The sequence below is a fragment of the Physeter macrocephalus genome, chromosome 5, assembly GCF_002837175.3.
Source record: "Physeter macrocephalus isolate SW-GA chromosome 5, ASM283717v5, whole genome shotgun sequence".
NCBI classification, from domain to species: Eukaryota; Metazoa; Chordata; class Mammalia; order Artiodactyla; family Physeteridae; genus Physeter; species Physeter macrocephalus.
The window spans coordinates 30,001,562-30,017,181 of NC_041218.1; the positions used below are offsets into that span (position 1 = coordinate 30,001,562).

The following is a 15,620-nucleotide window of genomic DNA, read 5'->3' on the forward strand; positions in this document are numbered from 1 at the left end:
AGAAAACCATAATTCAAAAAGACACATGCACCCCAATGTTCATTGCAGCACTATTTACAATAGCCAGGACATGGAAGCAACTTAAGTGTCCATCAACAGATGAATGGATAAAGAAGATGTGGTACATATATACAATGGAATATTACTCAGCCATAAAAAGGAACGAAATTGGGTCATTTGTAGAGACATGGATGGACCTAGAGATTGTCATACAGAGTGAAGTAAGTCAGAAAGAGAAAAACATATATCGTATATTAACACATATATGTGGAATCTAGAAAATGGTACAGATGAACTAGTTTTCAAGGCAGAAATAGCGACACATGTGTAGAGAACAAACGTATGGACACCAAGTGGGGAAAGCAGGGTAGGGGGCTGGTGGTGGGATGAATTGGGAGATTGGTATTCACATATACATACTAATATGTATAAAATAGATAACTAATAAGAAAAACATCAAAAAATAAAATATATGCAAGTAGATTAATAAAAACAAACAAACTATCTCAGAGAAATCCACAAGCATTAAATGCTCATCAGTAGCCCAAACAATTCTAGGAAAATCACATACCTGTTTTTATGCTGACAACATCTCCTGAGAGCCTCCTATACATAGACCTCTGTCTTTAGATGCCATCAGCTCTAGTTTAGAATATTTACATCCAAATCTGGTTAAAATATAAAAACATGTAAAAGGAAAACCTCAGTTTTTGGCCAAATGTGTTAAAAAAATGGAAATTGCTTGAGACAAAGAGGGGTTAAATGATGGTGAAAGAGAATCCAAGAGGGATGGGAAGTATTTCACGAGGCATGTAGGTTAGGAGAGGATTTTTTGTTTTTGTAATTTATGGTAGATACTTGAGGATGTTTATTTAGAGGAGAAGAATCCCAAAGAGACAGATGAGCCGAAGAGAAGAAGAGAGATATATAATAACTGATGAAGCAAATTTAATGTAGCAAAATGCAAGATCGTTACACTAGGCAAAAGTGCAAGAAATGGTACAGGAAGGACTTCGAGGAATAATGGTACAGGGAAACAACGGAGTGGAGGACCTGAGAGTTCAGAGAAGGGAAAAAGAGAGAGGGGAGGAGTTCCTCTCATCTCCTGGACTCTGCTTTAAATAGGACTGTCTCTGACCCTTAAACTCATGATTCATTTATTTATTCATTCATTGACTAGATATTTATTCAGTGCTCATTAGATGTCAGATACTGTTTTGTCACTGGGGATGTAGCAATAAACCAGTAAAATAAAGTCCTTGCTGTTAAGGAGCTTATATTCTATGTAGGGAGACAGATAGTAAACACATAGATAAATATTTATTCAGGGTTAAAAATCTTAACCTCTTTCCCCTACTCTACACCCAACTCATCTCTCCACATCCTCAGCTATAACGTGCAGATAGTGCTACCATCGTAAACTTAAAAAAAAAAAAAATTCAGACCAAACTGAAGACCTTGCTTAGAGATAAGCAGGCCTCACTCTGAGTGACATATCATCCTCCCTAGGTTTTATCTTGGTTCTAAAGGCTCATTTTACTGTGAAAAGGCAATAGCTTAGAGGCTGGAGAACAGGGAGAGAAACTCAATGTATCTTTCATCTCAGACTCTCCTTACCCAAGTACTTATGTTCATTGCAGCAATAACTCATTGCTCACCTACTTTGGGAAGGCCAAATGTTAGTGTCTATAGAAACTACAGAGATGGGTAAATCCTCAAAGAGATTAAATAATAATTATCCTGATAGTTAATACTAACTGAGCACTTCCTACCCACCAGACACTTCAAGTGCTTCACATGATTTCTCTCATTTAAGCTTCATGGTAGCCTTTTAAGGTGATAATATATGCATTTTCAGGTGAGGAAACAAAATCCTGAAGAGGTCAAGAAATGTTCCCAAGGTAGCAAGGTAACAAGTGCTATTGATTTGACTTGAGAACTCACGTGCTGAACCATTCTGCCTCCCCAATTTTATTAGTTTCCCAGGGCTGCCATTACAGAGTACCACACGCTAAGTGGCTTAAAGCAACAGAAATGTATTGTCTCACAACTCTGCAGGCTAGAAGCCAGAAATCAAGGTGTCAGCAGTGCCATGCTACCCCTGAAACCTGTAGAGGAATCCTTCCTGGCCTCTTCTGAGCGTCTGGTGGTTTTCTGGCAAGCTTTGGGATTCGTTGGCTTGCAACCGCACAACTCCCATCTCTAAAACAGCATCTCAACTGGTCTGCCTGCCTTCAATTCAATCCCCTCCAGTTCATTCTGCAATGTGCATTCTGGAGTGTTCTCTCTATTCGTGCCACGTTTTGCTTTTCATTCTTTGGGGGTTCCCCGTTGCCTTCAGGACAGAATCTAGACTCCTTATCATGTCCACATTTCCGACATCTAGATCCTGCTGAACTCTCTACTTCATCTATTTGCCTTCTCGCTCTGCTTCCCTTAACACATTACACACACACACACACACACACACACACACACACACACACACTCTTTAATTTCTTCTTTGCAAATGCGGTGTTTTCTGCTTGTAATACTCTTTTCTTTCTCTACCCTTTCTAGTTCCTTCTCATCTTTCAAAATGTTGCCTTAAAGTTATGGATTCCCTAACATTCTCTTTATTTACTTGTCTGTCTCAGAGTGCTGTATATTTCTGTATATTTCTGTATCACCTGACATTGTCTGGAAAGTATAAATTGTTCAACAAATATTTACTAAATAAATGAAGAAAATGAATGAATGAATGAAAGGGATGAGAAGGAGAAAAGGTAAAGATGAAGGAAGGGGTTTTTTTTCAGTTGGAGAGGAGAGTTCTCAGTGAGATAGTTATAAATATTTCAGTTAAAGAAAGTGATGCTATTTCCCAAGAGTAGGAACATATTTAGAAATTCTCTGTGGATTTTAGAAAGCAAAATTAGCACAACTACTGGATCAGACACTAGATCACCCTGCCCTACCCCTCCAAAGGGCATTACTCATGCCATTGTTGTGGTCATAAAGCTATGGACACTTTTCACCACCAAGCCCACCAGAGACCTGGACGCTCCTATGCACATTACAGATTGAAAGGAGGGTCCACCCCACTTCTACCTGGCAGCACTGTACCCACCGAGGCCCTGGCTTCCCCATGGCCACCCAGAGAGTCCACGCAACACTACTTAGAGGTAGCATGGGACCAATTCTAACCAATGAAAGACAGAAGAAAGAGAAAGCCAGGAGAGAGATAAATTGCTTGTCCTTCTTGCCCTTTTCCCCCGGTGCCTGTTCTGAGATGCAGAAGTTTAATACAGCCTCTCTGGAAATGTCTCCCAATAATTCACCCATTTGTGTTTGCTCTCCTTCTTTCTTTATTTCCCCCTCTCTCATATTCCTGGGATTGCACCAACCAATAAAATGTTATCATTTAAGTGTTTGCCATAGGTTCTGTTTCTGGAAAACCTAGGCTAAACAAGTAATTTTTTAGAATTTTCAAATGTTAAATATATTATGCATTATTAGAAACAGAAACAGATTAAATAAAAAGTATTTGTAGTGAAAACATTCACTTATCCGCATTGGCTTATGGTTGGACACTGGGAGAGTAGTTGTAGGGCACTGTCACTGAAAATAGTCAAGAAGAAATGGAGAACAAAGAGTCAAACAACAAAGAAATAGTCTCGTTGTGGAACATCAACAAGAGATCATCAGAAACACATGGCTATGGTGAGTACAAATATATTCCCCAAAGAGCTAAGTTTCCATTAAAGGAGCATTTACCAAGGAAATTTTCTTCCATTGTGTTTATAATTTAATGTGCTTCCTATGGAATATTGGAATGTTAGATTCTAGGAAAATAAATAAATCCTATTTTATTTATTAAAATAAATAAAATATTCAATATTTTATTCAATTCAATATTCCTATCGAATTCCTATTCCTATTCAATATTCCTATGGAATATTGAAATGTTAGATTCTAGGAAGATAAATCTATTGTGTGACCTACTTCAGTGAAGATAACTGAAATTGTCTTCAGTTTATATAGTAAGTTGAAATAATTTTAAGACACAGCACAAGCAACTAATATTGGGAGAAAACCCAGAAGAATGACAAAAGTACATCTGCTTAGCAAGGCTCTTTGTAAACCTCAAATGGAAAAAGAAATTAAAATTTGGCCAGAGGAGGGAGAGCACTTCCTCACTATGGAAAGTTGGCATATACCATACCATGATCTCAATCTGTGCTGAAAACAGTTTTAGACATTGAACCTGATCCCAATTACAAAGGTGTAAAGAGCACAGTTACTTACCTTTAAGTATTTGCTACTACAGAACGCTCTGTTACTTGCCTGGTACAGCACAAAAGGTCCTCTCTTAGAAACAACTACAACCAAAACAACTGGGAAATATTTATTGCTTATTCATGAAAGTATGAAAACTATGATTTGAGAAATACTCTATGAGTATACTTCGGTTTCAGAATGTTTATCCCTGCAGACACTACAGCATTCATTGGAATAGTTTTTCAAATGTCCACAAGTGGATTCGTTAAGATTTTTTTTTCCTTTTTTAGATTTATAAACTCAGACCCAACTTACACTTCCTGAAGGGGCAATTAAAGTTGACATGTACTGCTTTTTAAGCATTTTATTTCCTAGTGTTTCTTTAGGTCTGAATACCTGAAGAGGATCATAGTTTTTCCCAGAGAACAGCACATACATGTACACACATTTTTTGCATAAAATGCTTGGGTTTGGTAGACATCTTATACATCCAAATACTTTCTGGAATCCATGAACCTTAGGTCAAAACCAGCTGTTTTAGGTAACTTTAAAAATCACCTAAAGATGGATGGATACAAGTAAGGGAAAGCGCTAGTAAAATGAATATTTTGGTTTGCCAATAAAAGTAATAACAAAACCCAAAATTTATAGATAGAAACAATGCATCTTCTATAAAATACCTAAAAAGCTATATTTTAGGTCTTGAGGAAAATCTAAGTAGCATCTTATCAGTTAGCTTTTTAATGAACTTCTTAAGCAGCTGTTTTTGAGAAGGATCTATGTATGTACTCCAAACATTTCTTTCTTCACTTTAGCTGTCTGCAAGAATATTTAATCTTCAGAAAGGGATTATTATTTGATTCTTTTCTGGAACATATATTACAAGGATATCTAATTTATATTGGATTTTAACTAACTTCCACATGATACTTTCTGTCTAAAAAAAACTGGCTCTAAACCAAAGGCTGGCACAAGTTAAGGTGAAAATAGAGGTACATGGCAAATGTTTGGAAATTCAGTTTTTATATCCACTGAGCTTCTGAACTATAATTGTGATTTCAGAATCTTGCTTACAGTTAAAATATTTAAGACTGTGGAAAAAAAATCATCATGTGTTAGGCATTTTTTGTGAAGAACATTCTAGAGTGAATGTTTTACACGAGGAGCCAATAAGTTTCAGATGGTTTATAAGTGGCAGGAGGTCCAAAGCTGAAATGGAATTTTCTGTGACAGCCTACAAATAACAGTTAACATATGCCTAAGTTACAGTCAAAAACAGGAGTCACCGTAAAGTCAAGTAGTGAGTAAGAAAGGCCATAAGTTAATGAATAAAAACCTTTTTGTCCAAAGTTCTTAGCAAAAATTTTAGGTACTGAGAGAGCAAAACCGTCTCAAATACTTTTAAAGAAATTATACTTATTGGAAACAAACAAGAAGTGACTTTCAGAGTCATAGTTTACACCCATCTTAAATTTGATATATTAAAAATGTAGGTAAGGGTTAAGTTAATGCTGGTATAAATTAACAAAAAATATAAATTATTCAATTAATTTAATATTTGATTCACACTTGCCGTTGAAGTTTCATCTCGATATGTTTCTAGTGATATTATCTGCTTTTTTGTCCTATTTCTTGGTCAAGATATTTCTTGACATTGTTGATAAAATAAGTCATTCAATCACTCAAAAGTCTTCACATTTTCTTTGTTCAAACCTGATATTATCTCATATTTCAGTAAGTTCTTACAACTGTGGTTTCACAAATTGTTATCAGAGCTTTGAATTTACTTTTATTTAGAGCATCTTCCCTGCAATAGGAACCAGATGGATGTACCATGTCATAATGTGGCCTGCCTAAACATCTTTGAGTGTCATCATACCTATCTTACCTAGCTCAAAGGGTTATGAGTCTGAAATGAAATACATAAAAGAATTTTTAAAACAAGATGGTGTGGTGTTAGCAATAATGGTAGCAGTAAGTGTTGGTATTCAACAAGAAATTCTGCTCCAAACACTAACCACGATCATAGGACCTACCTAAATCTACTGTAGATATAAGATAGTACTTACAGATTCCTAAATTATCTTGCTACACTATTGCTGTAGCATAGAAATCAGGGGTTTTGCTATCATGAGTATCTGTGTGTGTTTTTCTGTTTCTTTTCTAGACTGGATTATTTTAAAGGTCTTCATTTCACTAACAGGCATGAACAGAGTGGTATATTAAAATAGAAATTCTGTGTATTTACTTATGTTTTTTGTTTTTCCAACACTTGACAAGTAAGATTAGTAAAGTTAATTAGAATAGTATAAGTATAGAATAATCTGTATTTTTCTAATTCTATAAGCAATAAAATGCAGTGTCAATTCTTTTGAAGAAGGCTATTATACTATTTTTTAAATGCTTCAAAAAATAAATATATTGCTTTAGAAATGTGACAAATAGACTTAACCAATTATAAAATGTAATTTTTCAGTAACTTCAAGTCTGGAATGGTCTGACCACTCATACTGACTGCCTTGAGGAAAGAGACACTCAACGTTTACCAAATTTTATGAATATTTGATTTTTGTTCCTGAACTGTAAATCTTCAGATCTCTCAGAATCCCAGTATTTTAGAAAGAATTCACATCATTCCCATCTCCTCCAAATTGTCTATTTCATTTAGCTGAAATGAAGTGAAATTCTGAGAGAGAAAATAATGACCAGGACTCTCGGGAAGTAAATGTAAGAAGTTTAAGCTAACATGTGTTTCACTGTCATAAGGTCACTGTCTGGACTGTGTATACTCTGGATCCTTTTCAGACCTCATGGAAGTTAATTTTAGTCTTACAGAAGGGACAGAGAGAAGCAGACTGCTATCTTTGCAGAAAATGTCAAGGTTAAGCTTATGACCGCCTTACCTTTCTGACTTCCTGTGCCTTATCGGAGAGAAGTAAGCACTGCTTGTCCAGGGAGAATCCTTCCTTGCATCTGCTTGCCTGGGTTTCGGTGGGTGTGTTTGGCGCAGCCTCAGGGACAGCAGCTGTGAGCTTCCTTGCCCCCCGGAATGTCAGGGTCTGGTAGAAGAGACAGATTGCCACCACCAAGCCCACCAAGAAGGGCCGGGGGCAAAATCGCCGACGACAAAGGAACACTGGACGACAGACCATGACCAGTTCAGCTTCACTTGGCCCCTGTCCACGTTGCCGGAAAAGTCATAGCAGCTATTTTTTTGTCAGCATGAAAAACACAAATCTGTCTTCTTTTTCCACAACTTAAATCAAATCAAGATAGTTCCATCCCCACTTAAGAACTTTCCGAAGTATCCTGCCAAAGAATCATCGGTCCCAAAAGTCTGAGGCGGTTAATAAGAGCCCTTCCATGGATGACAGTATAAAGTGGTTGGCCTCGGTTAAAAAAAGACATCAAAATAATAATAGTTGTAACTAATAACCTGAGCGTACCCAAGGCTGTCAAACTGTTGCTTCCGGTAATGCCTTATTTTTCACAACATCCTTAAGCTCACAGTAAAAGCTTCACAGGAAAAGAGAAACAACACCAAAGTAAATCTGGAGTCTAAAAACAGCACTGGAGAAGGCAATAGGTTTAAACCAAAGTGCCTGTTGCACAACTGGAGGCGGGCCAGCTTGCCTTAACAGTTCCTCATTTTTCCTCCGGTTTTAAAGCTGTCCTGCCTTCAGCCTTTCATGTTTCTTAACTGCTTCCCTTCATTCCGTTTTAAACGGCCACTTTCCTGTAAGCCTTCACGGCTTTTAATAGAAAAAGGGAATACAGGGTCTGAAGGGACATGGTTACCATCCGCAGGGTTTGGCTTGTATTTGTTTCATTCCGTTTCAAGTTCAAAGTTCTACGTACTTACTCAGTTTTCATCCTTTTAGCCAGAAAAAAAAAAAATAGTTTCCATGATCCCCTAATGGATTGCTGATCAAAACCACTCGGAAGGAAACACCCAGTCGTATGACTCCAATTCATCTCCCACCCACGGACACACTCACGCAGGCACACAGAGCCACACGCGCGCGCCGGCCGCACTCGCGGAGGGGAGCGGGGAGCAGGGAGCAGGGAGCCGGGCGCCGGGCCCGCGGGCAGCGCAGCCACTGTCCGGCGAGGGGGCGGGGCTAAGGCCCGGGCTCTTCGGTCCTCGGGGGCGGCCGGAGCGCGCCTTTAGCCCAGGATCAGAAAGGGTGGGCTTCCCCAGACTGGAAACGTTTCTCATGTCCCCTGAAATGTGACTGTCCACCCAGAGCTGCCGAATTTTAAATTGATATTTGACCCCTTTTGTATTTTTTTTTTTTTCTAATACAGCATTGGAAAACAAATAGCCCTTCGTCAGTTGATGTCAAAGGTCGAGGGGGAGACTAAAGCAGGCTCGGTGAGGGAATTGGGAGGATCTTCACTCGAAGGAATTACGGTCACTCTTATGGGGATAAGAGGGTTACGGGTACTGTCTGGACCTCAGAACATGAAAGTCTGTTGTATGCACTGATTCCACTGGAAATGATCTTTTTCTGCTCAGTACCTAACTCATATCACATTATTGCTCCTTTCCTGGACTAGGGCTGAGTCTTTCAAAGGCTAATTGCCTGACACTTCACTCCCATAATGAGTGGACTATGGCAGACGTTGGTAACTTTTGGTCATGAGAAAGGGGTACGCAGCACGCTTTGTCCAGAAGTCAACTCAATCTAATGCTATACAGACTGCCACAAGGAACCCCTAACAGGGCAAGTCTGCAAACTCCATCCACTTTTGCTGAGTCAGCTCAGGGAATGCCATGGAGAAAGGCAAACTGTCCAGTGCATGTTGCTCACCTCTCCCAGCCTTTGCTTTGCGATCTCTGGACACCCAGGACTGGCTTAGGCTCATAGCAGATATTCTTCCAAGGCTCTTCTAAATAGGTTTTGTGACCTGTTTCTGACCCAAACTCGTTCTTATGGGCTGAGGTTCTCCTGTGAGGCCACACCTCTGAAGTGATCCCGTCCGTTAGGCACGCTGTCAGTCACTTGTATTTTGTGAGACGGAGCGCCCCCTAGGGGTGCCTCGCTATTATAGATTCAGAGACAAAAGGTCATCTACGCTTCTCGCTTGTAAGAAACTACTGTAACACCTTAACAGATTAATTAAAGCTTTAGAGAATAAGTATTCACAGTAAAGCTAGATTTACCCCGAACCCTTGCATATATCCCCTCCAGTTTTTTTTAATATTTTTTATTTATAGATTCAGAGTCCTCAATCCCATGACAAGTGAAGTACTGATAGCAGGGGAAAATGAAGTGGCATTTGACTTTTAGAAGCCAAGAGAGTTTTAAGAGGAAATGATTAAACAGTAGTGTTGGAAGATATAGTTACAATGTAATTGGAGAGATAATAGGAATTGGAGATCTCTAAACTGGAATTGTCCTTGTGTTGGTGTGATCTGAGGTGAGACGAAGTTCTTTACTAAAGTGAAAAGGAATGAACACGCATTTCTATTAAGGCAAAAAGTCTGAAGGCTGAGAGTCTGAGGAACCTGAAGGGTTATTTTTATGCATTATTAAATTGAAAACATAAACCAGATGCTAAAATCATATTGTCTTTGATCTGGGAGAAGTGAAAGACAACAGCATAGTTAATTTTATAGCTACACTTCAAGTAACAGGATTCCGAAAGAAGATGGCAAATTAGTGTTCTAGAAATGATACTGGCAGGTTGAAAAACCCAGTGGGAAGATGGTAAATAAATGACTATCTGCAGAAGTGAGAAAAGGGATAATTATAGTGGGAAGTTGGAAAGAAGAGGCGGGAAATAAGATACGAATAGACTAAGGCAGTCCATAGACAACATCTGACGTTAGAGTTAGCCCCATCTGGGTTTAGAATCATAGCACTGCCTCTTAGCACATGGTTTCAAACAAGTAATTTGTGAAATGAGGATACTAATGCTTCCTTTGAAGTGCTGTTGGCGTGACTAGATGAAATAATGTATACGATAAGCGTTCTGTGCACATGTGTTGGAAAAATGCATGCTGAATGCATGTCTGTTATGTTTTCAATCCTGTGGCTGAGCTCAGTCTGGTTTGGTGCCAGACATATGAACAGATAATTATCAAATATCGGGCCTCTTGGAGAAGCCCCCAAAGCAAACATGAGCACTTAGTATTAGTTCTCTTTCCTTTATTCTCTGAGGTGATGCGGGGGGGCGATGCTGGTTTGGGAGAATGAGAGCAAGAGAGGGATGGGAGAGACTGGGAGGTGGGGACTACAAGTGGGAGGTATTTATGCCCTAGTTGTAAGGCAAGGTGAAGTAGGAGCATGCGTTAGAGTCTGGAGGCGTCAGATCAGGGAACAGTGAAGACAGAGAGAAAGCTGGTTCCGTGGGAGGAGTAGGAGGGTAACACGCAGTAGAATTATATGAAACTGTGGATTCTGGCAGTGTTTCAGACTGAATGCTTTTGTGCATATAATTTCATAAAGTACCTCTTTACCTAAATCACTTCAGTATTCAAGGGCCTGTATTTAAGTGGCATCAACCTCGGACAATAGAGTGGCAGGTCTTTTCGAATTCTATAGTTCAAGGTTGGACAAAACACAACAATCTTCCTCTTCAAACCTCTCTAACACAAAATATACTCTTCCATCACACTTATGTTCCGTTTTGGTTTTGATATGAAGTGGGGGTGAAAGGAGAGGTTGAATTTAATAATTGTTGTTTGAAAAGGTATTTTTAAAAATTATTTTGTTTTAAACTAGAGAAATAAAGCTATCTCTAATAGAGAAGATTCCAGCATCCTATCAGGAACTTTGGGAAAGTATTTATCTTTTTGAGTGTCACTTTCCTCTTAAAATAGGGGCTTCAGTGATCAGTAGATAATCTCACAGGTCACCTGAGGCTCCAAAGTTATGCTTGTAGGGATGCATTTTTGACATGGATTTCCTCTCTGTTGCAACCTGGTAAGAAGAGGAAGTCTTCAGATTCTGGGCCCACTTGGTTTCCTGCAGGGGAAAGCCTTTTTCTTTCAAGAAAGCTCCTGACCACAGTGATGCAAAATTCAGTTGTAGATACTAGTGGTGATGTCATGAGTTAAGTCCTGGGGGTGCTGTCAGTCACACCTGGGCACTCACCTTCCAGTACCTCTTCCCTAGAGAGTCTGAATGACCTCTTCCCAGCTCCTACCACCTCTTTTCTAATAATGACTATGGAAATTTCCCCATAAGCTCTGAACATACAGGAAACTTTTAAATCACGAATTACATATTGAATCTTTACTATGCAAAAACATCATTCCAGGCAATGTGGAAAACTGAAGACATATAACAAATACCATAAATGACTAAAATATGATAAACACAATGATGAATTGGTCAGGATAGGATAACTTCTGTAACAAATAACTTTGAAATCTCAGAGACTTGATACAATAAAATCTCGTTTTGCACTCATATAATTTTCCAGTGTTTGTCAGTTTCCATTAAGACATTTAGTACCCAAGGTCCTTCCACCTGGTGACTTTCCATACTCTAGAATCTTGGACACCCACTGAGATCCTCTGAATCCTACTGGCAGATGAGAAATGAGAAAGGCAAGGAGAATTATGTGAGAGGTCTTTTGGGACTAAGCTTCAAATTGGCATATATCCTTTGGTCCACATTCTACTGGTCAGAGCCCAATCATAGGGACCCACCTAACTGAAATTGAGATGGAAAATGAGATTTAGCTACATGCCCAAGAGGAAAAGGAAAAGAGGCTGATAAACATAGCATTCCCAACCACAACAAAGATGGAGGTAAGTCAAGTGCCATGGAGAATTGTAATTGGGAGTTCACATCTTTTGAGAAGTGATAAGGAAAGCTTCAGGGAAGTGGCAGTTTCTCAATTGGGCCCTGAAAAGTCACAAATATTTCAACTGCTGCAGGTTTTGTGTCTTAGTGGGAGATGACTAAGGATAGAACTGGAGAGTTCAGTCCTGATCAAGGATGGCTCTAATTTCTAAGTTAAAGGGTTTATTTAGCCATCTGTAGACAGGAATCCAAAAAGTTTCTTCCCCACATGATTTATTAATGACGATATTATGATAACTGTCAGACTAGGAAGGCCATTATCTTCATTTATCTGAGAATACTGTTATATTACCACTACCTTTAATTGTAAACTCACAAAGCAAAACCTCTTTTGTTTTTTAGGTAGAATAAGGACAACCACATGGGTCAAGTCTATGTGGTTACTCTCAACGGTGCAAAATATATGCAAGATTGAATAGAAAAGTCTGTGTGCAAGGTCAGATTCTTGCCTTAGGGCCCACACTGTCCTTGTGGAGGAAAATGCTGCACTAGTGTAAGGTACGTGCATATACACCTGATCATGTGTTATCCCACAAAGCCATGCAAACACAGAGCACTAATTTATATCAGGGTTAGCATCATGCGTCCTTTCACTTGTCTTTAGAACTTTACACCTCCCACTCATTATAATGAAAAACCAAAAGTTCCGTCTACAGTTAGGCTCATGTCTTGTTCTTGATATGCTGGAGGAGTATGAAGAGAAATCCTAAAAGAGTTTTGCAATTTTTCTGCAATTTCTAATGCAATCAACATTTAAACTTGCTTAATTTCCTTTTAACGCAATTCCATTGCCTCTCTCCTAAACATTATGTGGAGTCACTTTTTGTACAAATCTATGGATTTCAATTTAAGACTACTGAAACTTTATGGGGTTTTAGTGCAATTAAAAAAAAAAAAGATTTTTCCCTTCCTTTGTAGTGGTTCTAAAACCACTGTAGGCTGCTGAATGGTGAGCTCAGGATTTGCAGAGGTCTGGGAATTTCATTAAAGGGTAGAAGGGACTTCCCTCAGGCACAGCACTTGTTCAATTTACACATGGAAATAAAACACCACAGTGAAAATCTTCATTTTTCTACTATCTTTTTCTTGTTTGATGTTTGCTTGAACATTCCATAGTCTCTAAATTTCTAGATGAACAAAACAGTCCAGATAGACTAAATCCTCCAGACTAAATGTTTATCATTAAAAAATATATATATATTTATTTATTTGGTTGCACCGGGTCTTAGTTGCGGCAGGTGGGCTCCTAGGTTGCGTCTCCAGGGCTCTTTGGTTACGGCTCGCCGGCTCCTCAGTTGTGGCATACAAACTCTTAGTTGCGGCATGCATGTGGGATCTAGTTCCATGACCAGGGATCGAACCCGGGCCCCCTGCATTGGGAGCACGGAGTCCTATCCACTGCACCACCAAGGAAGTCCCTAAATGCTTATCATTTTAAATTGTCCACTAGACCAGTGTTTCTGAGCATATAAATCTCCTGGAGAGTCCACGTGAGAACACTCGGTGCTGCCTTTCTGAAATGGGACATACACTCGCCAGCTCTTCATAGTTCTTGACCAGTCACTCTACTTATTTTTCACAACTTTCTCTCTTCACAAGCATTTTGAATTTGCTTGCAACAGTACCCAAAATTACTTTTATCATATTCCGTGCTGTATTCTAGTTATCAGTGTACTTGTATCTCTTTACAGTATAAACTGCTTTCTGACAGAAACTATTTTACTCACCTCCCTATTCTTGCAGTATCTATCAGTGTCTTCTTGCAAGTGATTTAAAAATTCCCATTTGTAGAGGTCTATACATCATAAATTCAAATATTTTTCCATATTATTGCCATTTTTCCCACAAGAAATATTTCACATCTTGTTAACATTTAACCCAGTGCGGGTAATTTTGTTCCCCAGAGGGCATTTGGCATTGTCTGAGCCTTTTCTGGTTGTCACAACGTGTGGGCCCAGGAGGGATGCTAATGACATCTCGTGTGTAGATGCCAGGAATGCTGCTAAACATCCCACAATGCACACGACAGCACCACCACAACAAAGAATCATCTGGCAGAAAATGTCAATAGGGCTAATGTTGGGAAACTGAAGTTTAACCAAAGGAATAGTTTGTTGCACAATTTTTACATGTGGGTGCCAAAGATGGTCTGTTACTTAATTTAGAATAGTGAGTCCCTGAGCAGCTTGTGGCAATGACAGAATTAACTTCACTGGGATTTTTACCATTTCTTGAATGCATAATTATACAGCTCCCCCAAACAAATGAAACTTGGGCGTATAATTTCCTTTAAGCCTTCCAAATTTGCTTTTAAGGTTCGCATCCTCTACACAGGTAGAATGGCAAATATTTAATCCAATGAATTATACATCCCCAATGTTTCACTATTTTGAGATGTAAACTTACACCTTGGCATGGAGCCAGAATTCCTAAATTTTTATCAATTAATATATAAAACATGAACAAATTCAATTTGTTATATCATAGTATCAAATTATGTTCTTTACCTTAATCAGAAATTTCATTCCTCTTCTCTGTAGATTGACAATATAATATTCCTTGGAAACCATAATACATTGAAATTTTCTCAAGATAGCCACACAATTTAGCTTGTTTTCTTTTAAAAAATGTAATCACAGTTCAATCATCCATTTTTATTTTCAGAAAATAAAAAGTATTTTGAAATTTTCCCAGCATTAAATTTTCTCCCTGAAAGAGTGATGTGTGTGATGGGGGATGGGAAGGGGTAGGTTTGGTCTTATCACTCCAATGAAGACTGGCATTCATTTAGTCAATCTGAGTGGCTAAGAAGGAAACGTTCTTTGACAGAGTATGGTTCTTTGGTTACATGTATACCACATAAAGTCAAAAGACTACTTCTATATTTAAATCATATGCTAGTATATGAGCTTATTTTTTTGTTTTGTTTTGTTTTCAACAGATAAGGGGATTCTCTCAAACATTCGTAGGTGGCAACCATTGGAAAAGTGAAAAATCTTTTGGCACACTTGGGAAACCCATGAAAAAAACTGTCCTTATAATCAATGCCTCAAACTATTCAAGAAAACAATTGTCATATTGAAGATAAATATATAAATGCTTCAAGGATACAAATAAAAAGTTGATAAATTCTAATGGGACATACTGGGGAGGTCACAATAAAAGTTTCTACTGGGCTAATTATAATATTAGCAAAATCACTCCAATGAACTGCCTCATATTTATGTTCAGGGTTATTTAGAAATATTTCTGCCTGGCCCCTTGTATTCCATTTGACCTAGACAGCTTTTTAAAGTAACTTGGTATCAATTATAATTATTCTTATTTTAACGTATTAGCATGGAGGGTCCCTCTACTGCAGTAGATTTAACGGTGCAAAATGAATTAAAATATGACCACTGTTTTTTCCTACAAGCAATATTAAACTTGTAAATGTTTTAAACTAGTTCATCATTAAAGACTAGCGAGTATACATTTTCCTATGAAAAACTACTCTTCTGGGCTTCCCTGGTGGCGCAGTGGTTGAGAGTCCGCCTGCCGATG

At 38.5% G+C, this 15,620-nt stretch overlaps 1 protein-coding gene across 9 annotated transcripts in view; it reads right to left on the reverse strand.

Moving 5' to 3' along the window:
- The window catches only part of CPED1 (cadherin like and PC-esterase domain containing 1), a 327,103-nt gene extending 319,408 nt beyond the window's left edge, over window positions 1-7,695 (reverse strand). For all 9 annotated transcript variants that reach the window (XR_003679745.2, XM_024131668.2, XM_028489828.2 and 6 more), the window contains exon 1: window positions 7,161-7,695. Coding sequence is in view for 8 of the 9 variants with exons in the window: in XM_024131668.2 (XP_023987436.1) it covers window positions 7,161-7,409 (249 nt within the window). In the remaining variant the exon portion in view is untranslated. The remainder of the gene's footprint in view (window positions 1-7,160) is intronic.
- Between the last annotated feature and the right edge of the window lie 7,925 nt (window positions 7,696-15,620).